The sequence below is a fragment of the Myotis lucifugus genome, unplaced genomic scaffold (assembly GCF_000147115.1).
Source record: "Myotis lucifugus unplaced genomic scaffold, Myoluc2.0 scaffold_5, whole genome shotgun sequence".
Lineage (NCBI taxonomy): Eukaryota > Metazoa > Chordata > Mammalia > Chiroptera > Vespertilionidae > Myotis > Myotis lucifugus.
Window position 1 is genome coordinate 10269256 of NW_005871053.1, and position 27072 is coordinate 10296327.

Sequence of the window (27072 nt, forward strand, 5' to 3'; positions counted from 1 at the left end):
GAATTTGAACATGGAGCATGTCACTTTCTCCTACACATTTCACCTCCTTGACACCCATCTCCCACTCCCTTACCCTCACCTCAAACCCCGGTCAAAAAATGAAAGGAAGGAAGAAAAAAAAAGTGAGAGAGGGAGGAAAGAAGGGGAGAAGGAGAGAAAATCCTAGAGAGAACTTATTGAGTGCCTTACAGTGAAGGAACCCACTTAATCTTATCCATTTAGGTTGATATGTTAAATAATTTGCTTTTGGATCACTGGTATCCAAATTCAGACTAATACAAATATCTGTATTTGGGTTAAGGCGTGTATGTGTATGAGGGGTGGTAAGGTTGCCACTCTGGTATTTCCATAAGTATTTATTTGAGTTTTTAATAGATAATGTTTTCAATCATGTGGGTTCCTGTGACTCCTGGCTTAGAAATTAGGCTTTGCAAGCTATAAAAAGTATTCATTTTTTAGTTTATGGCCAAATAGTAGGGCAGAGGGAGAAATTGCCTCCTCACCCTGCAGAGGTAATGAAGGCCACATTGCCTCCATCCCTCCCCAGCATGAGAGCCTTTTTTAAGCTCTTCCATCAAAGATATAATTTATGATGAATAAATCCTGTCTAGATTTTATCTGCATTTTTTGGAGTTTTGGGTAGTTGTATCTTTCATGATATAGATTCAGAGCCCAGCACAGACTGTTAAATATCATAACTATAACAATGGCCTTAAAAAAAAAAAGACTAGGAAAGTTGATACAGTTTTAAAATTTAAAGTTACTACTGTTTTTTCTGTATGTGTGTGAAAAAAAAAGCAAGTTTTAAAAATGCTCCTTATAGTGTAGTATTGATGTTTGGATTACCCAGAACTAGCAGGAGTTCCATAGTTGGAGGGTCTTGAAAATCCTGTTTAAATAACTATTGTTTTTGATCTGCAGTAATTATATTTGTTGTTTCTGACCTTATAGGTAGATGAACCATGAAGTCCAACTTCCAGATGTTGCTTTCTTCCTTAAAACCTAAATTACATAGACCTCCCTGAGGGCATGAAAGGCACTGAGTGTTTCAGTAGATACTTTCCTTGTATTTATGGACTGGTTGTTAATCATTTTAATAAGGAAGACTCCTTTGGATATTCTTTGAGAAAAGTGCAGTGTCCATAAACATGTTTGTTTTGTTTTGTTTTTTAACTTTTTGTGTTGTGATTTCCTAGGCAGCTGGAGGAAGTATCTCACATCAAGTTAGCTTCTCCTACTTCAATGCATTTAACTCATTGCTGAATAACATGGAGCTTGTTCGTAAGATATATAGCATTCTAGCTGGCACAAGGAAAGATGTGGAAGTCACAAAGGGTAAGACTTCAAATGTATATATTGATTTGAATCTCAGCATTTTCACTTTTTTTTATTTAGGGCATGAGGTTGATCTTAGTTACCATTCTGAAGTCAGATCCAGAAAGTATGTTGCCATGTGTATATGCTTCAGTTGGGCCATAATGGTCTCCAAAAATCCAGGTGGATTTAATGGGATGCTGAGGTCAGAAATGGAAAAGTGGCTTTGACAGTTTTGAAAAGAACCTTGGCCCAATCTGTCAAACAGGTCAGTGGCACTGTGGCAGCAGCTTGTTTGTACTAGGAAGGAGTTGCCACGGAGAGAAGGGCAAGCCCACGCCTTTTGCTGAGTGGTAGTAGGATGTTTTAGGTGACTGGAGAACAGCCAGTTCTTTTATTTTGTAACTCTGAAGACCAAGGTGAATAAACAAGATAAAAAGATTTTAAATAGATTGTTTTATCTTTGAAGTTAATTTATCTTTGTTTGTTTTTGCTGTTTCATAATCATAACATTTTCTTTTGCTAGCTTTCAGAATTTTATAGTTTATACTAGAGGCCCGGTGCACAAGATTCGTGCACTTGGGGGGTTCCTTAGCCCGGCCTGTGCCCTCTTGCAGTCCAGGAGCCCTCAGGGGATGTCCGACTGACGGCTTAGGCCCGCTCCCTTAGAGGGAGCGGGCCTAAACCGTCAGTTGGACATCCTTAGTGTTGCCACAAAGGTGGGAGAGGCTCCTGAGAGGCTCCTGCTTACTGCTGTTGCGCTCACCAGCCATGAGCCCGGCTTCTGGCTGAGCGGCACTACCCCTGTGGGAGCACACTGACCACCTGGGGGCAGCTCCTGCGTTGAGCATCTGCCCCCTGGTGGTCAGTGCATGTCATAGTAACCAGTTGTTCTGCCATTTGGTAGGTTTGCATATTAGCCTTTTATTATATAGGATAGTTGAATTTGGGAATTTAAATTCAGTTTTGGATTTTAAAAATAATACTAAAATGCCTTTAGTTACAGATTATAATTGGTTAAGGTAGAAGTTTGTTGCATTTTAAGAATCTTTTAAGGTTTGAAAATATTTTTTTTTTCTTCTAGAGGAGTTTTCCCAGAATGCAATACGCTATGGACAAGTCACCCCACTAGAAATTGATATCCTATACCAACTTGCAGACTTATATAATGCTACAGGGTAACTATTCCCATAATTCTTCATGGTATTTATTAATAGGACAGTTCTTTTAACATGTGAAGCAGTGGTGTGCTTTCAGTTTATTTAAACAGTAGTTTATTCAGTATATAAATTTCAAGAAAGGGAGACAGATATTAGAAATGGAATGAGGGAGAGACAGAGGAAGACAAGCTAAAGGTAAGGGCAGATGGAGGGAGGGGAAGGGAGAGAGGAAGAGAAGGAAGAGGAGAGGAAGAAAAAGGGAGAGCAGAGATGGGAAAAAGTGAGGTAAGAGAAGGGAGTAAGGGGTTGTTGAAGGGCATGACAGAGAAATAGGGAAAGGAAGAAAAATGAGAGAGAAGGGGATAGAAGTGAGAAGATGTAAGAGAGGGATGGAAAAAATTGGTTTAATCTTGACTCTCTGGAGGTGTTAGGAATTTTGAGAGATTTGCGTAAATTTGCCTGAATTAATAAACTGAGATACATGTTCAGGAATCTTATAATATTTTGGATTCATTGTGAATGGCCATTTTGATAAACAGTATGTACTATTTTGTGTTGGAGAGTATTATTTTCTTAAATATGCCTGTGACATTATTATCATATTTACCATCACGAACAAGCTCAGACGTTTATGTCTCTATTTTATAGACTAAACATCCCCAAAATACATGGAGAATATTTAATTTGCAGTCTTATGCAAATCTAAAAGAAAAACTCTTATCTATGGGTACCCAGCAGGACCTGTGGGAAAGGGGACTTATATCTATTAAGTGATCAGATTTTTTTTTTAGTTGCCTCTAGTAGTTAAGTGTAGGAACATCTGAAAAATGGCCTTTAATCCTAGAATTGAGGACTAATAGAAGTTGAGTGTACATGGCTAATTCATTGCCTTCTTGCTACATAATGAATTGCTGAGCTAGAGATGATACTAAATATACCAACCAGTCTTTGGTGATTGATGTAAAATATCAGACCATGTCTCATTCATTTAGAATTCGCATTTTTAGCAAAGGTTTTAAGTCTCCTACATGATAAAAAAATGCTTTTAAAAAGTGCTTCTCAAAACTGTATGTGAAGTGACTTTCTAGCATACTTATTTTTAAGTAAATTTTTTTGGAATCAGTAGTGTATTCACATGGTTCAAAATTCAAAGAGTTTAAAAGAGCATTCCAAAAAAGACTCCCTTCTACCCTTTGCCTTTCCTTAAAGGCAACCATCAGTTTTGTGTTTGTCTTTCTCAAGATACCTATGTATTAAGTATGTATACTAAGAGAATACATGTAGTATGTATGAACTGTCAACATCTATACTTTGTTTCTTCCAGAAATTATTTCTTTACTTTTAATATCTACATTGAAGTCTCATTAAATTTGTATACTCCACATTATTTATCTGCAATCTTTTGCTTTATGTTGTGCCAAGCAAGTTCTTTGTTTCTCACTATGATCTATGTGAACAGAGAAATACTATTTAAAAAAATATTTTTTTATTGATTTCAGAGAGGAAGGGAGAAGGAGAGATAGACACATCAGTGATGAGAGAGAATCATTGGCCACCTCCTGCATGCCTCACATTGGGATTGAGCCCACAACCTGGGCATATGCCCTAACCAGTAATCAAACTGTGATCTCCTGGTTCATAGGTCGACGCTCAACCACTGAGCCATGCTGGCTGGGCGAGAAATACTGTTTTTAAGTCATAGTTCTCGCCCCCCCCCCTTTTTTTGAAGAAAGATTATCTTAGTTTGAGGAGTTTGTTGGTGTCTAACAGTTCTTTTTCATATTTTTGCCTGAAGGCGCTTGACTTTGGCAGATATTGAGAGAATAGCCCCGTTGGCTGAGGGGGCCTTACCTTACAACCTGGCAGAACTTCAAAGACAGGTAGGTGTCTCATAAATAGAATCTCCTTTAAAAGTGCTGGAGTTGTATGTATATGACAGCCTAGAGCTTCTGAATGGTGAAATTTAAAAACAACTTACCAGAAAGAGATTTTACTTAGTTCAAAGATTACCTTTATAGAACTGTGACCCCCTCCTATTTTTATGGAGTAACTAGATTTATGTTTGTGGCTTGTCTTTTAGCTTATTAACATAAGGAAAATAAGAGTGCAAACATATATGGGCTTGCCTTTCTTCTCCATAGAATTAGCAGTCTGAATTTGTCTAGTCATATTTAAAGATTAGTGTTAAGTTCACTTTGTATCATTAAACTGATATTTATAGGTTTTTCAAAATACAAAAATTCCTCTAATAAATCTTTCACTGATATTATACCTTACAGATTACAACAGTAGCACAGGAAAATTAACTAATGAACTAGAGAGAAAACCTTGATTGTTAAATTTTTGATAAAATATTAGTTATTTAAAATATTAAGATAAAAGACAAACATGCAAATTGACCGTACTTTTGCTATGCCTTAAGCCACACCCACCAACCAATCAGAGCGGCTATATGCAAATTAACCCAACTAAGATGGCGGTTAATTTGCATATACCGGCTGGGAGCGAAGACTGAAGACTACGTGGAAGCGAAGTGCTACAGAAGGGAGCAAAGTAGAGGTGGCGGAGACAGGAGGTGGGAGGGGAAACCCAGCCACAGCGGCTGGGAGCAGGAGGGGAAACCCAGCCACAGGGGCTGGGAGCTGGAGGGGAAACCCAGCCACAGCAGCTGGAAGTGGGAGCGAAGCCCGCCTCAGCAGGTTTCACTCCCTTCTCTGCTTTGCTCCAGCCGCAGGAAGCCCTATTCTTGCAGGAATCTTCCTGCAATGGGCCTCTAGTATAAAATAAATATCAAAAATATAAGTCTTTGTTTTACTATGGTTGCAAATATAAAAAAATTTCTATATGTGACACAGCACCAGAGTTAAGTTAGGGTTTTTCAAAATGCTGACATGCCAAGCTCAAAAGGTTCGCCATCACTGATATAGCATGAAGGTAATGGATATTTGTATTTATCAAAAGGCCCAATAAATGAAAGTTCTATAGTAGGATCGTTAACAAGGTTAAAAAAATATTAAGGATGATTAAATTAATAGCTCTGAGTCCTATAAAGTTAATATAGCCCCATTTCTGATTTCAAAAATACTATCTTAAAAGGAAAATAAACCCCATGATATTACCTTGAAGAATGAAATGGAACTTTTTTTTAATAAATCTTGTTTTAAGCAGAAACTCCCACTTCTGTAGCAGTTGGAGGAAACCTCAGTTGTAGTGGTCACATGGCTTTGTGTGGGGAGTGAGGTTAGGAGGGCTATTGCTTGTCCTGGTATTTACCTGCTCTCACAGACATGAGACCTGTGTCCCTGATACCTTAGGAGATTGTGATGACCTATGAGGCTAGAAGACATAGGGATGTCATGGGGAGAGGGGCAAAGAAGACAGAAGACAATGAAGGAGGGAATAAAGCTGAATGGGCATGCCACAGAAAGAGCCCGAGTCCACCTTTCTTTAGTGCTGCCACTAAACAGCCCGACGAGCTAGTGAAAGATCAAGGCTTATAAGTGTGGTCTGCTGGGGAGTTTTGGTAGGAAATCTTACTTCTACTTGAGCTCCATGAAATGATGATTCTGCCTCTGAAATGAATTAGAATTTCCAGATCTACTTTACATAATAAACAAGAATTTTTATATTCTGCACAGTAAATTGAAAATATTACTTTTATATCTACATTTTATGTTAATACTTTGTTTGCTCGGTGTGTAATAGAGCTTCCTGCAGATTAAAATACATCTGTAACCCATTGCAATTTAGCTTTTTTAGTAGCAAAAACCCCTTATCTGCTGCTGTCAAAGTTTATTTCCATTATAAGTTCTCAGATCCTTTAAAAAATAGATTAATTTATTTCAATTCACTGATTTATAATGAAATTTAACAAAATTATTAAAAAGTTGATACATTGAAATATTTAAATTAAAGAGCTCTTATTGAATTTAATTTTATATTTTATAGTGTACATTTATAAAAATTTTTTTGAAGTTTGAAAAATTGCATTTCAAAAGGAGCTATTTTTCAGTGTTACATGTCTATTAATATAGCTTTCCCTGGGGGTGTCCTCATATTTATAATAATGAAATATTTCATTTAGCTTATTGAAGACAGTGTAATGAATTAAAAAAATCCCAACTCATTCCTCCTTTCTCAGCCTTTCTGCTGCTCTTACTTTTCATTTTACCTAACTCTCTTGCCTCTAGCAATTTTCCTACAGGTCATATCTGAAAGCTGTTTTTGTAATCTCTGGCACCCTAATTTTATCTTCATATTTCTTAGTCTTTAGGAAGGTGATATAATTCTGCTATTGGTGTAATTTTTCTTGTAGACAGATTAGAAGGTGATTTGCCTCCCTTCAGTGGGCAGCGCTGATGCCTTTATGCTGGTATGATGGCCTCAAAGATCTTGTTAGATGCTAGCAAATGGGTAGTGATAAAAATCGTCACCTTCTCTTTCCCTGGGTTTCTGATTGACAGCCAGAGTGGTGCTGGAGTGCCTGCTGTGCCTTTTCTCTAACCAGGAGGATGGCACAGGGATCTGGAATCCCCTGAGAACAGGCAGAGCTCCTGGGTATTCTTGCATTGTCCCCGAAGGAAGAGCCTCAGAGTCTGTCTGTTCTCCCTCTCCCACATCAGCTAGGTTCGGTAGTCTTATTGCTGAGGGTTAGAAATAGAGAAATAAAAAATGAAGATTTCAAATGTATTTTTCCCTGTGAATTATTATTAAAACACCTCTTAAAAATAAAACTCAATAGAAGTAATAATTTTTAGAATTTTATAGACAAATTTATGAGGATTTAAGAGGGATTAAAATTAATGTCCCTATTTACATACATTGTGAAATCTGGTCTTATTATTCTTGGGATCTGCTACATGTTTCTGTGGACCTCAGTTTCTCCTTCAAATATTTTCAAGATTCTGTCAAACTTCTGCATTCTGCAAAAATAGTGTGAATCCATCGATTTTAATTTTATTTTGTAAATTCTAAATGACAGTATCCTCCGAATGCATGAATTATTTACATTTATTTTTCTTAAAATATATTTTATTGATTCTTTACAGAGAGGAAGGGGGAGAGATAGTTAGAAACATCGATGAGAGAGAAACACCGATCAGCTGCCTCCTGCACATCTCCCACTGGGGATGTGCCCGCAACCCAGGTACATGCCCTTGACCGGAATCGAACCTGGGACCTTGCAGTCTGCAGACCGACACTCTATCCACTGAGCCAAACCGGTTTTGGCTACATTTCATATATAGAATGTTGCCCTATAAATATCTACTTGAAACTTAGATATAAAATAGGAGGAAAGGGCCTGGCCACTGTGGTTCAGTGGTTGAGCATCAACCTATGAACTGTAGGTCACAGTTCGATTCCCTGCCGGAGTTGCAGGCTCGATCCCCAGAAAGAAGCGTGCAGGAGGCAGCCGAACAATGATTCTCTCTCTTCATTGATATTTCTGTCTTTCTCTACTTCTCCTTTCCTCTCTGAAATCAATAAAAATAAAATAGGAGGGATGGCAAGTTTTCTTGTTATCTCAACCTATGAAAGTGGTTATTAAAACACAAGTGCGTGACATAGAATCTGTGAATTCAGAAACAGAAGGAAAGTTAAGAGGCAGAGATTAAGAACTGGGGCACTGATTATGTGACATTCTTTCTCAGTTTCCTCATTAAATGAAGAGAGTAGTATTCATCTGATAGGGTCATTATGAGAATTATATGAGATAATGTACTTACATTAGGCCTGGCACCTACTAAGCAAGCAATAAATGTTAATTGCCATTATTGCTGTGGTTGTTACTGTTGTTGACTATAAGAAGCCTATCTGAGCACACTCCAAGTTGTGTGTGTAACGTAATTCCTTCATCCACCTTCATTTACTTTCTTTCCCTAGGTGGAAGGGGATAGGAAGTGAGGAAGAATTGTATCTTTACATTTTCTTCTTTATTGCCTAAATTGTTTTACTTAAAAATTTTTTGTGTGTGTTGGCTGAAATTTTATGTTACAATTAAAAAAATTTTAATTGATGGGGGAAAAAGACGTCAGCTTTTTCTTCCTTTTCTCCTATCCATTAATAGTGTGCCATGTGGAAGAGGCAGTTCTCTTTATTGGACTGGCACACTACATGAAGCAGCTTGGTTTGGGCAGGTTGCTTGACTTGTTAACTGACATGATCTTGTCTTATCCAATTCTCATTTATAGGATGAGAATACATATAACAACAAAAGCAAAAGAACCCTCTCTTCTCCAAATGAGATCTCTTGTCACTTTTAATCATATGCATATACTTAGGGAGCAAATAAAAAATCATTTAAGATGCTCTCTTTTTTTTAAAGATGTCCCACTTTTATTTTGCTTTGAAAAACAATCTTGTTAAATATCACCTTCAAGATCATAATCATAACCTTAAGGGAAAGAGCACCTTTTCCTTTGGCCCATTTGCTCACGGTAGGCAATCTTCTTAGTGCTGAGTATTTTCTTTCAGCCTAAATGCTAAAAATTCCGTACACAGTCATTAATAGGGATGACAGCTACAGTAGCATTCTACTTATGAATATTCATGATGTGAAATCCATAGCATTAATTACATTAATTTACATACCTGAATAAAAGTGAACCGTAAGTTATAGTGATAGCTGAGCCCAAAAAAGAACCCTTAGTAACCATATAGTGCTTTTTTTTTTTTTAAGTGCTATTTAATAAGGGCGGAGGCAACATTTCTTTCAAAAGGCATTTGGGCATTCATAGTTAGAGATGTTTTTAGCTAAGAATTAAAGCATAGTATAATCCTTCAGTTTTCATAGGATTTTGTAGGGCTTATAAACATTCTTTAAAGGAAGAGAGTATAAAGAAAACATATGTGGTTGAACACAGGACAAACCTTTTATATGAAAAAGGGAATTAGTGGTTACTTGTCTCTTATTTGCGATTATAGCCCTTTTATTCTATGAGTTTTAATTCAACATATTCTGTTGAGAGGAGACATGATTGAAAATAATTCATAATATGTGAGAATGAGGTTTATTTTCACCCAGTTTTGTTATTGAGAAATTCTAACTTTGGGAAAAAGTTTTATGTGCATGTTTTTAGAAGTTAAAAACATATGCTGTGTGTTTAATAAGTAGCATAACAACCACATTGATTTTAAAATATTATAAAATTTAAGTCAAAATGTTATTACTTAAATTTCTTCAAGCAGTGTGATAGTAAACATCATTTTTACCTTGAAGGTACAGACTGCATTTGTTTTCAACTATTTTGTCTTTGAAACAGAGTATTAGGAATAACTGGTTAGCCTGGCCCATATGGCTCAGTGGTTAGTGTCGACCTATGAACCAGGAGGTCACAGTTCAGTTCCCAGTCAGTGTACATGCCTTATTTGTGAGCTCCATCCCCAATAGGGGGTGTGCAGGAGGCAGCTTATCAATGATTGTCTTTCATCATTGATATTTTTACCTCTCTCTTCCTTTCCCTTCTCTCTGAAGTCAATAAAAATATATTTTTAAAAAACAACAAGAAATAACAGGTTAGCCTCATGTGTTTAGTCAACATATAAAAAAACTAACTGAAGCGTATTCAGAGATTGTACAAATGAAAGCAAATCAGAGTAGACTAGTTTACCCTTTTCCTTCTAGATTTTAGGCATGGATTCCCTCTCCATTAAATTATTCTAATAAGAGTATCTAAACTTTTTTTATTATGCTGTTTTAAAAACCTCATTTCAAGTTAATATTTTTCATTTTCTTTATAATAAAGCAAGTATTTTATTCTTTCATTTCAGACTGTTCAATGCCTGCTATTTCATAATGAAAACATTAAAGAACAAGACTGATACACTAATATAGGCAACTTATTTCAGATTCTTTATGCTGTAGGATATCAATGAAATAGCATTCTGAATCACAACAGGATTTCCCCCTTTGCTTTATTATCATCGTAGATTTTACGTTAGAACTGTAAATGTGGCTAGGACAGTGGTTCTCAACCTGGCTACATAGCAGAATAATTTGAAACCTTTTAAAAATATATAAACCCCAGGCCCCAGGGATTTTTTTAAAGCCCCTTAGGTATTTTCTTTATGCAGTTGGGGAATACAGAGATCTAGGAGAGCAAATGCTCAATAGCTGAGGTCAGAAATACTACACTTTGCTAGCGGTAGCCTCAGTGGTTGAGCTGCAAAGCCAGAAATAAGACTCTGACTCTAGAAATAGTAGTTATCAAAGGTTTTCACTTTATCCCAAAAGAGAAGTCCTTGACATTGCTTTGCATAAAATCCTAACAATCCTAATTATGTGATTTCTCCAGCCCTAACAGATAAGAGGTGGCAAAATCAAACTAGGAGGCTGTTGGTAGAAGAGGTAATAGCTGTCAGGCATGGGTGGATAGCACAGACAGCTGTGTCAGATCTTAATGCAGTAAGTGATGGACATATGAATATGATAACCTCCAGTCATTAGAGATGGTAGATTATGATCAATAGTCTCTGGTCTATGAATCAAGATAGTTTTTGTACATTTTAGAAAGGTTTAAAATTTTAACTTGGTTAATGTAAAGAAGGGGGGAAAATGTTATACTTGAAATATTTATTCACTTCAGTAAAATGATAGTGTATTTCCCAATAGCAGCAGATAAATGAGGCATTAATAGGTTTGTAAAAAAAATGGGGGAAAGCAACGGTGTCTCTTTGGCTGGATATGGTTTTTCAATGCCAATAATACAGGTATTCATTTTAAAATCTTAAAATAGCTATTGTAGCTTTTTTGGTTTGCTGTATGTTTTTCCATTTTTTTTACATGTTTTCCTTTACCCCACAGCAATCTCATGGTTTAGGCAGGTCTGTCTGGCTCCAGATTGCCGAGTCTGCTTACAGATTCACTCTGGGCTCAGTTGCTGGAGGTGAGTGATGTGTCTGTGTGCTGTTTCAAGCTTGTGATCATGTAATATTATCTCACTAGACCGGGACAGATCAGCAAAAGTGCAGTTCATTGTTCCCGTGGGTCACGGCTGCAGGGCTTTCTGAAGCATTTTTTATTTTTTTACCTCTGATCAGAGGACTTGTCATAGCATGGCCATAGCCCCTCTGGCTCCAGTCTGTCTTTAGGACAAAACCTCTGTCATAATGTGAAAGTCTTGGCTGCAGTGCTGCACTCACTTTAATTATACTGGTTAAAGCCAGTACAAAGCAATGGAGAATAAGACTATGTTTATGGTGTTGGGGGTGAGGACAGGTAGGAAATCAAGATTTGGGGTACAAATCCCAGAACCTTATGAAATAAAACAACCTCTCAAAGTGATTCACTTTTGTTTCTCTACTTGTATTCTTTTCCTCTTCCCTTTTACTAGTTGAAGAATATCTGTACTTGTAGCTTATTTGCTAAAATGAACCTCTCCTCCCTGTTCCTGGGCAAAATTCAAGACTTTTTTTGTGTTGTTTTTTTTTTCTTTCTGCTTAAATCTCTGCATAGAAATAGTGTAGAATCTAAAATTGCTTTGATGATAAGAACATATCAGGTGTGATTAAAATACTTACGATTTTTCAAAACAAGCCTGAATTGATGAAACTATTATTTTTTCTTTTCAGTCTCAGTTTTAGAAGTTGCAAAGCATGTTTCGGTTTTCAACAATTGAAAAATATAATGCTCTAGTTCATGTTATACATTTTTTAGTCCGTGAGAAATCTAAAGCCTGTTTTTTTTTTGTTTTTTTTTTAACAAATTCTGTATGTAGGGGTAGGATTATATTGAGATTTGGTTTCAGTATTATGATTGTAACTAAGTTTAACATACCAAAATGCTTTAGCAAACTAAAATTTTAAGTTATAGTCACTTACGTGTACATATATAGTCATTTTAAGGAATAACTGGTTTATTTAAGCATTTAATGGGAAATATTAAGAAATACGTTGTTTTTAAAAAATGTTACATATAATAGTTTAATGTTATAGAAAATTGAGTGTTGATTGTCTAATGTTGGTGATGACTTGAAAATCCACTGTAGTTGTTCTCTGAAGCAAGTGTATGTATGGATCCAGTGGTTGCCAGCCTGTGTGGTTCAGCTGTGTATGGGAGGAAGAATAACGAAGTCTCTTGTGAGAAAGATACTGTTTTATTTTCTAGTCCTTTGAGATGAAATTTGTTGTCCTTATAGATTCCCCACTTAATTGTGCTCTCTTTTAAACCTCAAAATTGTTTTATTTGTAGCTGTGGGAGCCACTGCAGTATATCCTATAGATCTGGTGAAGACCCGCATGCAAAACCAGCGTGGCACTGGCTCTGTGGTGGGAGAGCTGATGTACAAAAACAGCTTTGACTGTTTTAAGAAAGTCTTGCGTTATGAGGGCTTCTTTGGACTCTACCGGGGTGAGTAAGCAAATCTCAGCTGCAGAAGTTAGTGATTTTTATCTCACCAGAAGCAGGTTTTAACTCACTTGTTATGAAAACCAATGTGTAGCCTGCCCAGTCAGACTAGAGCTGTTTTTCTCTTTTTGAATTCCCATTGCTCATTTCTCTTTTTACAGTTTTGTTGGTAACTAGCAATAGTAGTTTGCAAACAAGGTCTTCATTTCTTCTTCCTGCTATTTCTATTTCTCGGAATCCAAATCCTGTGTTTGTCCTATCATGGGTCTGTGGTAACTGTGCTTTACAAACTAAGGCACATGTCTGCAGGTGGAATACAGTGGTGACGGCTAAGAAATAGAGAGCTTTTTTTCTCAAAGAGTGAGAGAGGAGAAATACGCCTCTTCTCTGAAGTAGAAGCCAGGCTGCCACCTGGAGGTAAGTTTACCATCTATCCACTTGTTTCAACTGAAAGAAGTATCAAATGTTTTGTCTCCTCCACGGAGACCATTCATAAGTCTTTTTCACTGAGTCATCTCAAGTTTAACAAAGAAGAAAAGAAAACCTTTTGGCTCCAAGTCTCATTTCTGTTCCTTTCCTCCCCATAGTTCAGAAGCACTGAGCGAAAGCAGAGAGATTTTCTTTTGCAGGAAACGTTACTATCACCTCTAGGCCAAGCACGGCACTGTTGGCCTAGAGGCAGCAGCCCCATGCAGAATTCTCTTCACCCCGTCGGCTTTGTAAGAACTTGTTCTCTTTGGAGAGGGAACGACTTTCATGTACATGTTTTCACATTAGAATTTAGGGTTTCCTTTGGGAAGGAGATTAATTTTTTAATCCCTTTGGGCGCCACTTGGAATTCTTTGAAAATACACTCTACATGCCTAAGTCCAGGGCATTTATGTAATTTACTGTACTTGTTTGTTTGCACACACAGTCTCATTAATCCCTAGCTCATTCTGAGCTCTGTTGAACTGTTTGGCTTAGAACCTCTTCCTTGGAAAGAAAGGCCAGGCCAAACAAAGCTTTATGTTCATGGACAGGAGAAAAACACCTCTGATTAGCATCATGTACAGACTTTCAGTGAAGAATCTAACTCTGATACACTTACTATGTGTGAAAGAGAGGGTCATGAAGATGTTCCTTTTTGGCATTATAAGAGAGTGTTCTGAATAAGAGAGTGTTCTGAAAACTAGGCTCAAATACCCTGCTCCTGAGAAGGAGTGCAATTAATTTTGCTCAAATATTCAAACCTCTAGCCTCTCTAAATTCTCGATGTATAGCAAGTATTCTGTGGAAGACTTGTGCATTGTCTGGAATCCAGATCTGTGCATACGAATGCTTGTTTTAAACGATATTAAACCCTGCACTCCTACATATTATTTAACAGAGAATCTGAGGATTGAATGGTACTTAACTTGTTTTCTTTCTTTGACATTTTCAATCTTTTTTTGTTGAATAATGACCTTTCTTCTTCCTTGGTATACTTAAAAAGAATGTCCTGTATTTAAAGCAGCGGTTCTCAACCTGTGGGTCGCGACCCCTTTGGCGGTCGAACGACCCTTTCACAGGGGTCGCCTAAGACCATCCTGCATATCAGGTATTTACATTACGATTCATAACAGTAGCAACATTACAGTTATGAAGTAGCAACGAAAATAATTTTATGGTTGAGTCACAACATGAGGAACTGTATTTAAAGGGCCAGAAGGTTGAGAACCACTGATTTAAAGGAACCTAGATATATACTAACAGTTTAGCCTTCTCAATGGATGGATGCTTACCGAAGATTTCATTTGTGAGAGATGTCATGTTAATTAAATGAGTCAGATATAGCAAGTTGTGTGGGGGGGAGGAGGAGGAGTGGTTGTTAGTTTTATTCAGGATGCGAGCTGATAAAATCAGTCCTTTAAATGAGAGAGTCTTGTATTAGGGAGAAGATTGTAGGAATCCTGTATGTGAACACTATGATTATTGAGATTGTCATATATTGCTTAGAACTGGTCCATTATTCTGTCAGATGATTGACAAAATTGTTGACAGATAAGCCTACATTTCATCGCAGGCAACAATGATAAAATGACATAAATCAGTACTTTATTAAAATTCCATGAGCCTTATTGAGGCTAGTTGTAAAACAAATACACATGCTGACATAGTTGTATGGGAGTCAGACTAAGAGAAATAGGGCCTGGTAATCATGAGGGTTAGAAAGTTAAGACTGCCATCTGCTGATTTATTCTTTTAAATCAGTCTGCAATCCATTAAAGGTGTGTGCAGATTTGTGTTTGTCATTGATAATTCAGTTTGACTGACAGTAGCCATATGTATGATTACTTGCTGGCTCTCAACTCATAGAAAATCACTCAGCAGTGTCCTCAAAGTAGGCTTAAGATCAGCAGTGAGCATGCAAACACATACATAACTACCCCTTGGCTGGGTGATTTAAAGGATATAAAATGTTTATTGTTAGCATCTTTAAAAATGTTTGCAAAAAATGTATGCTATCAATTTGGGTAATCTGTGTGCTTTGGAAAGCTGAGCCCTATGAATATCTACAGATGTTGAATTGTTTATGTATTTTTTTCTTTTCCAGTTTGCAGCCAGCCTGGGAAATTTAACTTTCTAAGAGTAATAATTTCCTTTGTTTTAAAAGGATTCTTTTGAAATGTCTTAAGTTTGACATATATTAGTAAATAAGAATACAGTAGGCATGTGTTTTTGTTTGTAGAAGATACCGATTAAATGATACATAAAACTGTTTTTCTGTGCAGTTTTGGCTTCCCTTTAAATGAGTACTGAATTCTAGGTTTCTCTAAAGAGAAAATTATGGGAGTTGGTGTTCTATAATGACCAAGCCACTGTATGCTATCCCATAGATAGCATCATTTGTGGCAAAATCTGGGTCTACTTAACAGCTTTGCAGAGCTTTTCCAAGCATACAACATTGGCTTCTCTAAAATGTCTGTGTTTGTGTGCTGTTGGTTGTAAAGGGAGGGGATTTTGTTACGTTGTTGTTGGCAGTGTTCCAGCATAGAGAAGATCCAGAGGCTCCATTCCTTCCTCATGCGCTTTTTGGGAGGTGTTAGATAACTAGGCTTTAAAGGAAGCATGCTTAAGAGAAGGATTTACAGCTTCAAGAAAGCATAACATTATATTTGACATAAATAATTATTACATATGTATACAGAGTTTTTAGGATAATCCATTTTCCCCATTTTATTAAAAACCCTGAAATGTTCTATGGATAAGTAACATGGAGGAAACCATTTCTTTTTGGGCTTGTTTATTCATGTCTAGTACATCTATATTACTAACAATTCTCTCCATTTACCCAGGCCTGATACCACAACTTATCGGGGTTGCTCCAGAAAAGGCCATTAAACTGACTGTAAGTTTTTTTCCATTAAATTTATGTTATCTGTTTAGATTATCATTAAGCCAAAATGAAAACTGATACTGCTGAGACTGACACACTATCAAGGCATTTGTAAAATTTTAAATTTATATGTCGACATTTGATAATTTTTCATCTTATGAAACAAATATTTTGTTGATTTGTAAAACCAATAACATATTAGTAGAGGAAATTATGGTTAACGGATGTTAACTCTGATTAACCGATGTTCTCTTTCTAATTAGGTTAATGATTTTGTTCGGGACAAATTCACCAAAAGAGATGGTTCCATTCCACTTTTTGCAGAAATCCTTGCTGGAGGTTGTGTACGTATTAATACTAGACATTTTTCATGGCAAATATGTTCCTTTAACTTTCTTGCACATTAGATAGAATATCTGAGTGACATTCCCTCTGAACTTAAGGGATTCTAAGCAGATTTTCTCAGTGATCATATGGGATGACTTTTAAATTTCATTGCATAGTCTAACTCAGTGATGGCGAACCTATGACACGTGTGTCAGAGATGACACGCGAACTCATTTTTTGGTTGATTTTTCTTTGTTAAATGGCGTTTAAATATATAAAATAAATATCAAAAATATATGTCTTTGTTTTACTATGGTTGCAAATATCAAAAAATTTCTATATGTGACACGGCACCAGAGTTAAGTTAGGGTTTTTCAAAATGCAGACACGCCGAGCTCAAAAGGTTTGCCATCACTGGTCTAACTGGTTTTGAGTGCAGAAAAAAGGTAGTGTTTTATCAGCTCAGTTTCTTAAAAGCTCCTGAAACATTACCTTCCACACTTTTTGAAGTTCTAATTCTGATTCTTCTTAAATATCACAGTAAATAGTAGTAATGGAGAGAGTTACCATACATTTATATTGACTGTTACTGTAAGTATGAGATGATGGATTAATTGGGCCTTTATATTTAGGTGAAGGACTGAAGAAGCCACTGTAGTATACTTATAATTGTTCTTCTTTAGGGACCAGCGGATACAGCAAACAACCATAACTATGTTGAGGCTATGGACAGTTCTGAACGCAGCGGTTCAGATTATATTTACTTAGAGGGAGCACAAAGGTTTCTATCTAAAGTGGGAGTGTGACATTGGATTTAGACCAATTCTCAAATCTAAGTATGCAGCTAAACTAATTTTATTTGTGGTGTTCATTTCATATTTGGCAATACATTATGTGATTTGTTTAAGACATACTTAGTCCATTTTGTCCCTGAAAACCTTAATAACTTTTAGTTGAATTAGCTGAAAATCTTGGCTAAACCCTCCTCAGTTGCGTGTGGAACCTGAGGTGATGAGGTCGCTGACCTTTGTAGTTTTTAATTCAGAGAAGATGCCCTGAGGGTCAGAGAGGGGCTGCTCTGGATTCCCCTTGATGAGATTTATCAGCCTGGCACATATGTGGGTCCTCACCTTCCTGTAACCAAAGTTCTTATGGAAGAGGTGGCTTAGTGTGTGTGCACACACACCTGCATGCATGCCCATGTTGAACATCTTTTCATGCATATGGCATTTATCTATCTGCATTTGTCTATTTTCTTTGGAGAAATGTATGTAGAATTTTTTTCCACATTTTTTTTGTTAATCCTCATCTGAGGATTTTTTTTTCCCCATTGATTTTTAGCGAGAGTGGAAGGAAAGGGAAGAGACAGAGAGAGAAACGTTTATGTGAGAGAGACATATCGATTGATTGCCTCCCGCTTGTGCCCCAATCTGGACCGGGGGTCGAGCTTGCAACTGAGGTACATGCCCTTGATCGGAATTAAACCCAAGACCCTTCAGTCCTCTGGCCAATGTTCTAACCACTTAGCCAAACCAGATAGGGCTCTTTGTCCATTTTTAGTTGGGTTGTCCTTTATTATTGAGTTGTAAGATTTCTTTATATATTGAGTCTCAGATCAGATTTTTTGGGGAAAATATTTTTGTACTTTCTTGACTGTGTCCTTTGAAGAATTGGACTTTGATTTTTTTTAAAGTACAATTTATATTTTCTTTTGTTATTTGAGCGTTTGATGTTATATTTACGAAATCATTGCCTAATTCTAAGGTCATGACGATTTATACCTCTGTTTTCTTCTAAGAGTTATAGTTTTAGCTCTCACATTTAGGTCTTTGATCTTACATACCACTAGAGACCTGGTACACGAATTCGTGCACAGGTGGGGTCCCTAGGCCTAGCTGGTGATCAGGGCTGATCAGGGCCGGGCCAATTTGGGCCTGCCAGCCAGGGGAGAAGAACAGGGGGAGGGACCATGGGCCAATCAGGGCCTGCTGGCCAGGGGGGAGGGACAGGGTGCAGCAGGTTGGCCACAGACCCCAAGGAGGGAGCCGGCCCTCAGCCACCCTGGGAAAGGGGTTGCGTCCGCCACCACCCACCCCCGGTTCCCCGTCCCAGCCTGGGGACCAAAGGTCCCAGTGGAGTCGGGAGAGAAGGCAACAGTCGCTGGACTGGGCGCAGAAGGAACAGACGCCGCTGCCAGCCGGCCACGGGAGGTTGGCTGTGGGAGCACACTGACCACCAGTTGAGCATCTGCCCTCTGGTAGTCAGTGTGCGTCATAGCGACTGGTTGACCGGTCGTTCAGTCGTGATGGTCATTTAGGCTTTTATATATATATATTTTTTTAACCTTAATTTTTTAGGGTCTTTTGCCTTGACCAGAGCTATTACCAAATGACAGTTTAATTATTGACAACATTTTGGTATCTTTCCTTCTAATGTTTCTATATACATGCTTGTGTGCATGTGTATGTGTGTATGCACACGCATGCTCACACACAAACATTCCTTTTTAAGCCAGATGGAAGTTTTGTTCACTCTGACTTTCTGATTGCAAATGAAAGCTACTTTCCATTTCTGAGGTCAGCAGGGAGTCACAATGGAACTTCTCACTCTAGAAATACAATATAACCTTTGGGAACAGGAGTATAAACAGAGTGCGCATTTTCAAATTTTGAATCTTCATTGTGAACATTAAACTCTTGTTTTATGTCTATATCAAAACCTTCCCAAGAGACTGTCAAACACAGAGGGAAGGTAGGAGAGGGTGGGGATAAGGGGGAGAGATCAAAGAACTTGTATGCATTCATATAAGCATAACCAATGGACACAGACACCGGGGGGTGAAGGCATGAGTGGGGGGTGGGGCGGCAATGAGGGGATAAGGACACATATATAATACCTTAATCAATAAAGAAAATAAAAACAAACAAACAAAAACTTCCCAAGGAAGACTTACTAGTTCAGAATTTATCATAATTTAGATGTGCTAACAAAAGGTTTTTTTTGTAGAGTCTATAAATTGCACTTTAGGTTTAGTAATTGCTTGACCTTTCTTTAGGTGGGGATGGGTAAGAGTGTGTGTGTGTGTGTGTGTGTGTGTGTGTGTGTGTATGTGCAGTTACTGAGTAAATACCTGTTATGGATGTTGTTTGTTTAGTATGTATGTACTAACAAGTTTCAAATAATTTTTTTCTCATTGGTAAGCCATTCTTATCAGGCTGTTTTTATTTTTCTATTAGAAAGTCTCTCTCTATATGTATAAAGACATATATATTCACACATATTATATGTCCATATCACACAAATATAATTGAGTTTTTATTATATCTGTTGTGGGCAAGAATAATATTTTAATGTCAAGTTAGAATTTTTTAAGTACTTTAAAATGCACTATTGTCACTGATATGAAATAGGTAGATGGAGAACAGCGGCTCAGAAAGGCTAATTCTCTCACCCCATCACACAGTTAATATATGCTGCAGGTTTCATGTGAGTCCAAATATTTTTATTTTAAGACCAACTCTTTTTATTCTATAATGCTCTCTTGGGGAATTAAATCAGGGCCTTGTCCATGTATCAAAATAAACCTAGATGAACCTATTCAACTTTGTACCAGCTTTTTTTTCTTCCCTTTTTATTATATGGGTATCCTATATAATAAAAAGCTAATATGCAAATTGTCCCCTCAACTGGGAGTTCAAATGGGAGTTTGACCAGGGGGTGGGGCCCGCCTGCCAACTGCCCGTGGCCCCTCCCCCCGGCCAGCCTGGCCCAATCAGCCCCAATTGGGGCGGGCCAACCAGAACCCACTCATGCACAAATTCATTAACCGGGCCTCTAGTATATATAATAAAAATTTAACATACCTGAATATATATACATATATATTAATTTAGGTACAATTAATGTACCAAAATGAACAGATCTTAGATGTCAGTCTTCTCAATGAGTTTTAACAATTGTATACACCCATGAAGTCACCACCCAAGACAAGATAAAGAACATTTTACACCAGAAGATTCATTCATGCCTTTTTCCAGTCAATTACTCCTCCCCTCCCCCAGGTACCACTGTTCGGATTTCTGCCACCAGTTCTGTTTCTTCTCAGATTTCATATACATGGAATCATACAAAATGTGTTCTTTCATTGTTGACAGAATTTTGCTTAACAGTATTTTCAAGTCATATGCTTTCATTTTTCATGGATGAATATCTAAGAGTGTAATAAAGTAGATGTATTTTCAATTTGAAAGAAACTGCCAGTTGGTTTTTTGAAGTGGGTGGACCATTTTATAGTCTCATCAGTAGTGTAGAGTATTCAGTTATTCCATATCCTCACCGAAGTTACCAATGTTTCATGTTCTTAGTTGTTGTTTTTTTTAAATTTTAGTCATTCTAATTGGTGGGAAATGATATCTTATTGTGGTGTTAATTTGCATTTCCCTAAAGCCTAAAGATATTAAGCATCCTTTCATGTGCTTATTGGCTATTCATATATCTTTTTTTGTGAAGTATCTGTTCAGGTCTTCTGCCTGTTTTTCATTGTTATTCTTATTTTTTATTGTTGATTTGTAGTTCTTTAATACATCATAGAGACAGTACTTTGCAAATATAGGTGCTATCAATATTCTCCCCAGGCTATGACCTGTCTCTTAATTACCTTAATGGTGTCTGTAGAGTTTAGATACATCTGTTCACTTAAGTGGGAAAAAATGTAATATCTTTTCAGGTCAACAGAGCAGAAAGTTTGAAAGTCTAAATGGACTGACCTATATATTTTTTCTAAATATCTCTCTGGTATCTGTTTTAATGTTTAATTCTAACTAGAGCACTTACCTGACTGGTCCCATTACCTCTTTAGAGAATGTATACTTCTGAATGGATAGAAGTCATAAAACTCCAAATGTATTTATTGCTCAGCAAAGGGCTAGTGTAAATCCATCACATTGCAGGTGTTTCCTTAGCCTGTGTGAACTTAGCTTCCTGAAGAACTCACCCCTTCTCCTGGTGTCTTGCTTTCAATTTGCATGGTGCTCTCAAATTAGCGCACAAGAGCTCTGTTAGGGAGAAGGGCAGTTGTTAGGATCTCTGTTGTCATATTAAGAAACCAAGAAGTGGAAAGGTTATGACCTATCCAAGGTTACCAAATTAATGGCAATATAGGTCAACAGTCTTGCAAACCTGGACTCTTTCCACTCTCTATTGCTTCTTCCTTTCATTCCACCCAACACACAACCCCATGTTGGGTGCAGCAAGAAGTCCACTTGGAGCTTTTACTAACCCTGGGAGCCAAGATTTACAGCTGGCCAGCCTGCTATGCTGTGTGCTCCTCAGCAAGCTGAGCTATCACATCTCTAAAGAGTTGTTTGGAAATAGTTTCTCCAGCTCCTGTCCCAGGAATCCATGTGGTCCCAGCTATATGCTTGAATACTTATCTGAACACACATACGTATGCACACAAGTTGAAAGTCCATTTATGTCGAATGTCTTGTGATAGGTATATAGGAATTTTAATGCTTCCTTTACCCTAGTTAGGAGTACGTGTAGTTTTATCTACTCATATCCTAATACCCTGGCATGTATCATCACTCAGCAATGAGCAAATTGCAGTTTATTCCCTTTAAACTATCCTTATCCTAAACTATTTTAGAAAGAACCATAGCATTTCCCACTGCTTTATAAAAGTCTGAGAATGTTTATGGTTGATGGTGTGTGATACAGTCACTGTTGGTTCCTATTCCTCTTTGGCAGTCCTAGTGACAGCTGATTCTATGACTTTTATTCATTTTCTGGTTATTTTAATTTACTTTATTGTTGAATCTGGTTATTTTAAGTGCACATATTTTGTACATCTGTTCAAGGAGCTGGTGTGGCTTTAAATTGAAGTTAAAATTTTCATCAGTCTCTGTAAGAGAAGGCTTTGTAATGAATTGTTCAGATATTTTGTGGTTGGAGGGAAATAGTTGCAGACTATAGGAGACAACAGATCAAAGAAGGAAGTAAACAGGGGGCTTGGCACAGGCAGGGCCAGGTCGCCAGCCTCTTTGTGGACTCTGCCCTGGGGTGGGATTGTGAGGGCAGGAAGGTGAACAGGCCTAATCCTGTGTGCAGCCCCGTGGCCTCAGGCACATCAGACGTGTGGTGACATCTCAATATTGCATTCTTTCCCTCCTTACTTTTGCTGTCAGCTTTAGTTGGTTTATTTCCTCATTAAAAAAAAAAGTGACTCAAGAGTAAATGGAAGTTTTTCCATTTCTGTTGTATATAGGTAACCTTCATTCAAAATGAATTTGTTCCCTATATTGTGTCATTTGTATTTCAGTTTTAAACAAACAAATGACAACTTAATACTGAAAAATAAAAACATCTAAGTCAGTTTTAATATTAAGGCTTGCCTCTCCTCAAAAATATAAGCAACAATTTGAAGAGGGAAATTTAGCAGTTAGAGAATTAAAAGCTAATTTGGTGATTTGGTGAGTGAAAAAAAACTTACCAAAGGTATTGTGCAGATTGGTATGTTATCTATATAAGCATCAGTACCAGAAGCGGCAAGATGTCAAATTAAACAGTGTTCATTTAAGACATGGGGCTGTGTTATCAGGATGCTTTAATATGAAATTTTATATATCTTGGTGTCTATTTCAAATCACTAGTTATATTTGACTAGATTTTGTTGATCATATATACAGAGGTAGATAAGCTTTCTAAAAAAAAAATTATTGGGACCCTCGTTCACTGCTGGTGGGAATGTAAATTGGTACAGCCACTATGGAAAACAGTATGGAGGTTCCTCAAAAAATTAAGAATAGAGTTACCGTATGACCCAGCATTCCCTCTTCTGGGTGTATACCTGAAAAATTTAAAAACATTTATTTGCAAAGATATATGCACCCCTCTGTTCATTACAGCATTATTCACAGTTGCCAAGATGCAGATAAGTTTTTTTAAAGCTTTGGATCCACAGATAACTGGCATTAACTGTTTTTTTTAAAGCATTCAAAGTACATAAATTACCAAATTTACCACAGGGAAGAATGTATGTGAGAGGACCTAGTCTCTAAAAGAAGCCACTGATTCTAAAACCAGTTCTGTTTCTTATTTCCTGGGAGGTTTTTTAGTTTGGTTTGGTTTGGTTTGGGGGTAGTTAATACATTAATTTAATTCAGAATTTAAAAGGTACAGTGGTACTTTGAAAATTCTTTCTCCCAGCTACTATTTCTCTTTTCAGGAGGCAACCAATGTTTTCATCTCTAAGCCATTCTGATTTTAACAAATTTCAGTAAATTTTGACATATTTGTGATCAATGCATACCTAATATTTTATGTTCTGTTTATGTCATTGGCACAATTATATTACCCAATCTTTTTATTTGATTAAGAGCATTTAATTGTTTCTACTTAACTCTTATTGGGTATTTACATTTTTTCTGTTTAATTTTGTTGCTTTCAAAATAGCAAACATTAGCATCTTTATAAAATTACTGGTACTTCTTTTCATTGAAAAGCTACCATATTTTTATTTCACAATTTCACACTTCTGAAATTTTGTATATTCAGTGTTGATATTTGCTGTAAGCAGTGTGGTGTTGTTGTTTTTTTTCTGTGAAAAGCTGTTATTAAATGAATGATATCATTTATAATCAATAGAGTCTGAAATAGAGGAGAAATGATAATTTTCTTGTATTTGTTTCTCAGAGAGGAAACACTAAGTTAAGGATGTGATAACATTATTATAATCCTAGTTCTGTTACTAGATTTCTTAGCAGAGTGATTGAGGTAATTGAAAATTTTATTCCCCTTCCCCCCTCTTGAATTTAGTATGTATGAGATAGTGATCAATCTCAGAGTTTAAAAAAGGAGAGTGCATATTTGCCATATAGGTTTCCGTTTAAGTGTTATATTCAGAGTTTAAGACAAATTGCAATCTTTATTTTTTCTAAAATTATCCAGTATTTCTGGGTAATATTTGCCTACATATTCCTAGGCCTACTATAGAATGTTTTTAAAAATGTGTATTAACTTTTAAAACATATACATACTATGCATTGTTAGCAGTTTTTCTCCTTCAAGTGTAGTAGAGCACATAGGTGTGAAACACTTGTGGATGTGTGCCTTACTACCTGCTCACTTGTAGTTTCGTTTTGTGGTTCTGTCCAGTGCATTGTTGGCTCTTAGTATGTGTTCTGGGTAACAGTCTTCAAAGCATACGACAGTTAATGTGTTTGTTTTAAAATGTAGTCATTTCCTTCTCTTAATTGTACTGTTCTTATAAGAAGCCTGTTACACTCGGAAAGAAATTTGAAGAGTTGTTAAAGGAGTGCAAATCTCAGTAAACTGGCAATTGATTCCAAAAAGGGTCTGTGAGAGAAGGGGAGGAGGAAACTGGGGTGGGGAATGCTGGTTGGAGTGCTACTGCTCTGCGGGATAATTTACTAATGATTAAAGCCACAAAAGGGCTTTATATTTACTTAAACATAATATCCACATGTGGCAACAGAGTCGACATTGTCTGGTGCTGGCAAATTTGGGGGATTATGATAAAAATTTGTGTTTCTATTATTTTTTAATCTGCTTTAGTTTAGAACATAAAGTACATTTCCCCAAAGATAGTCTTTGCAACCATTATTTCAATAAGAGATTTCAAGGAAGTAGCAAACTTTTTCAATTGGTTTGGTCTTTAATACTAGCTACAGGAGCAATTATTTGGATTATCATGTTAACATAATTTTTCACCCAGCAATCCTTTTGAAGGTATTGTTTGCTTAGATTGAAACATTGCAATGTTTCTTCCTGCCTGTAGTGCAACAGATTAAAAGATACACAGGCAAATCAACATGTAAAACTGGGTCAGTCAGTCACCCGGGGACCTATGTGCGAGTGGTCTGGATTGTGTGAGTTGGGAGTTGCACAAAACCCAGAGAGAGACAGCAAAAAGGGGATTAGGGCCCTGGGGAATCCAGGACAATAAGCTTCCCACGAAGGGGGAAAGAATCTAGTGTCAGTGTTGGCAGTTGTGGATGTTTATGGGAGTAAAGGGTCAGGATTGGAACTGGAGTAGTTGGGGGTTTATAGCCCCAGGCCAGTTAGGAGAATGGGCTGGGACTTGTTTGTGCCCCTTGGAAGGAGGTCTGGGAGGGTTGTGATATTTAGAAAAGTGAACATGAATGTGAGTGAAGATAGAATGGATTTACAGTGTCCCAATGAGGCATACATTTCCTGTTTCACACTTGATATGCTATTGCAGTGAAGTTATGATTATATAATACTAGAGGCCCGGTGCACAAAATTTGTGCATGGGAAGGCGGAGGGTGTCCCTCAGCGCCCTCTTGCCATCTGGGACCCCTCTGGTAGGGTCCCTAGGCCTGGCCGGCAATCAGGGCCTATCGGGGCTTTCCTTCCCCTGCCTGCCAGTAGCTGGCCCCGCCCCCACCACTGCCACTGCTTGCCGTCTGTGTGGTGTTGCTCCCCCTTCCCCTCCACCAGCCGCCGCCTCCTGTGGGGCAATGGCTGGCTGGCCCCGAATACCTGCCACAGCGCCACCAGCCAGCTGGCCTGGACCTCCCTCTGTGGCCGCCAGCCCGGTGGCCTGGGCCTCCCTCTGCAGGATGATCTATCTCGGGGCTTCGCGATGGATCGCATCACACCCGCCTTGGCTGGCCTGGTGCCAGTGCGTGTCATAGCGTGGTCGTCCGGAAGGTCATCTGGACAGTGTTCTGTTCGGTCATTCGGTCGATTTGCATATTATGCCTTTATCTATAATAATAAAAGCATCATATGCTAATTAGACCAGATAGCTGAATGACCTTCCGGACGTCCTTCCGGACAACCTTCTGGACAAAGCTGGGGCTGTGAGGGCCGAGGCAGCCACCGTGGCTTGCCCTGCAAGGGCTGAGGCAAGCCACTGCAGCTGTGAGGGCCAAGCCCCTTGCACGAATTTTGTGCATTGAGCCTCTAGTTATAGATAATTATGTAAATACTAGAGGCCTAGTGCGTGAAATCGCGCAGCCCCACCCACCAGCTTACTCCTTGCTGCGCTTGCAGCCCCGCCCACCCGCGCATGCCCTGCAGCGCTTGTGCCCTGCCCACCTGCATGTGCCCCGCCCATCCATGTGTACCTCACTGTGCCCGCCTTGCCACGCCCACCTCGCCTGCCCTCCGGCTGCCAGCCTTGCTGCAGTCGGAGCCTGTGGGACGTGGGGGAGGCATGAGAGGGGTTCCATGCATCTCCTGGTGACCGGTCGTTACGGCGTTACGACCACTGGCCTTTTTATAATATAAATGGTTATGAGTATATAATGTAAATAGCTACTGGTGAAATGAAGCTGTGCAAATGAGACTTTTTTCACTTCATGAATAGAGATATGTATTTAAGTTTTTATAAGTGTATTCATTTTTATATATCCATGTACATATACATTCTTTCTTTCTTACAGAAACAAGAAAAGGAGTTGGTAACAGTTTTGTTAAACATTCCTTTTTTCCCCTCTACTAGTTAACGGATTTCAGATACAAATACTCTTTCATTATCCAAGTTCAGATCTCTGCCAGGCACTAGAGATGTGGATGTGGCT

General features: G+C 37.9%; 1 protein-coding gene across 4 annotated transcripts in view; it reads left to right on the plus strand.

Annotated features, from left to right (window-relative positions):
* The window catches only part of SLC25A12 (solute carrier family 25 member 12), a 104928-nt gene that overhangs the window by 68836 nt on the left and 9020 nt on the right, over nucleotides 1-27072 (plus strand). For all 4 annotated transcript variants that reach the window (XM_006083135.3, XM_006083134.3, XM_023744875.1 and 1 more), the window contains 7 exons: nucleotides 1197-1335; nucleotides 2399-2492; nucleotides 4270-4354; nucleotides 11278-11359; nucleotides 12664-12822; nucleotides 16137-16189; nucleotides 16441-16521. In XM_006083135.3, the coding sequence (XP_006083197.1) occupies nucleotides 1197-1335; nucleotides 2399-2492; nucleotides 4270-4354; nucleotides 11278-11359; nucleotides 12664-12822; nucleotides 16137-16189; nucleotides 16441-16521 (693 nt within the window). The remainder of the gene's footprint in view (nucleotides 1-1196; nucleotides 1336-2398; nucleotides 2493-4269; nucleotides 4355-11277; nucleotides 11360-12663; nucleotides 12823-16136; nucleotides 16190-16440; nucleotides 16522-27072) is intronic.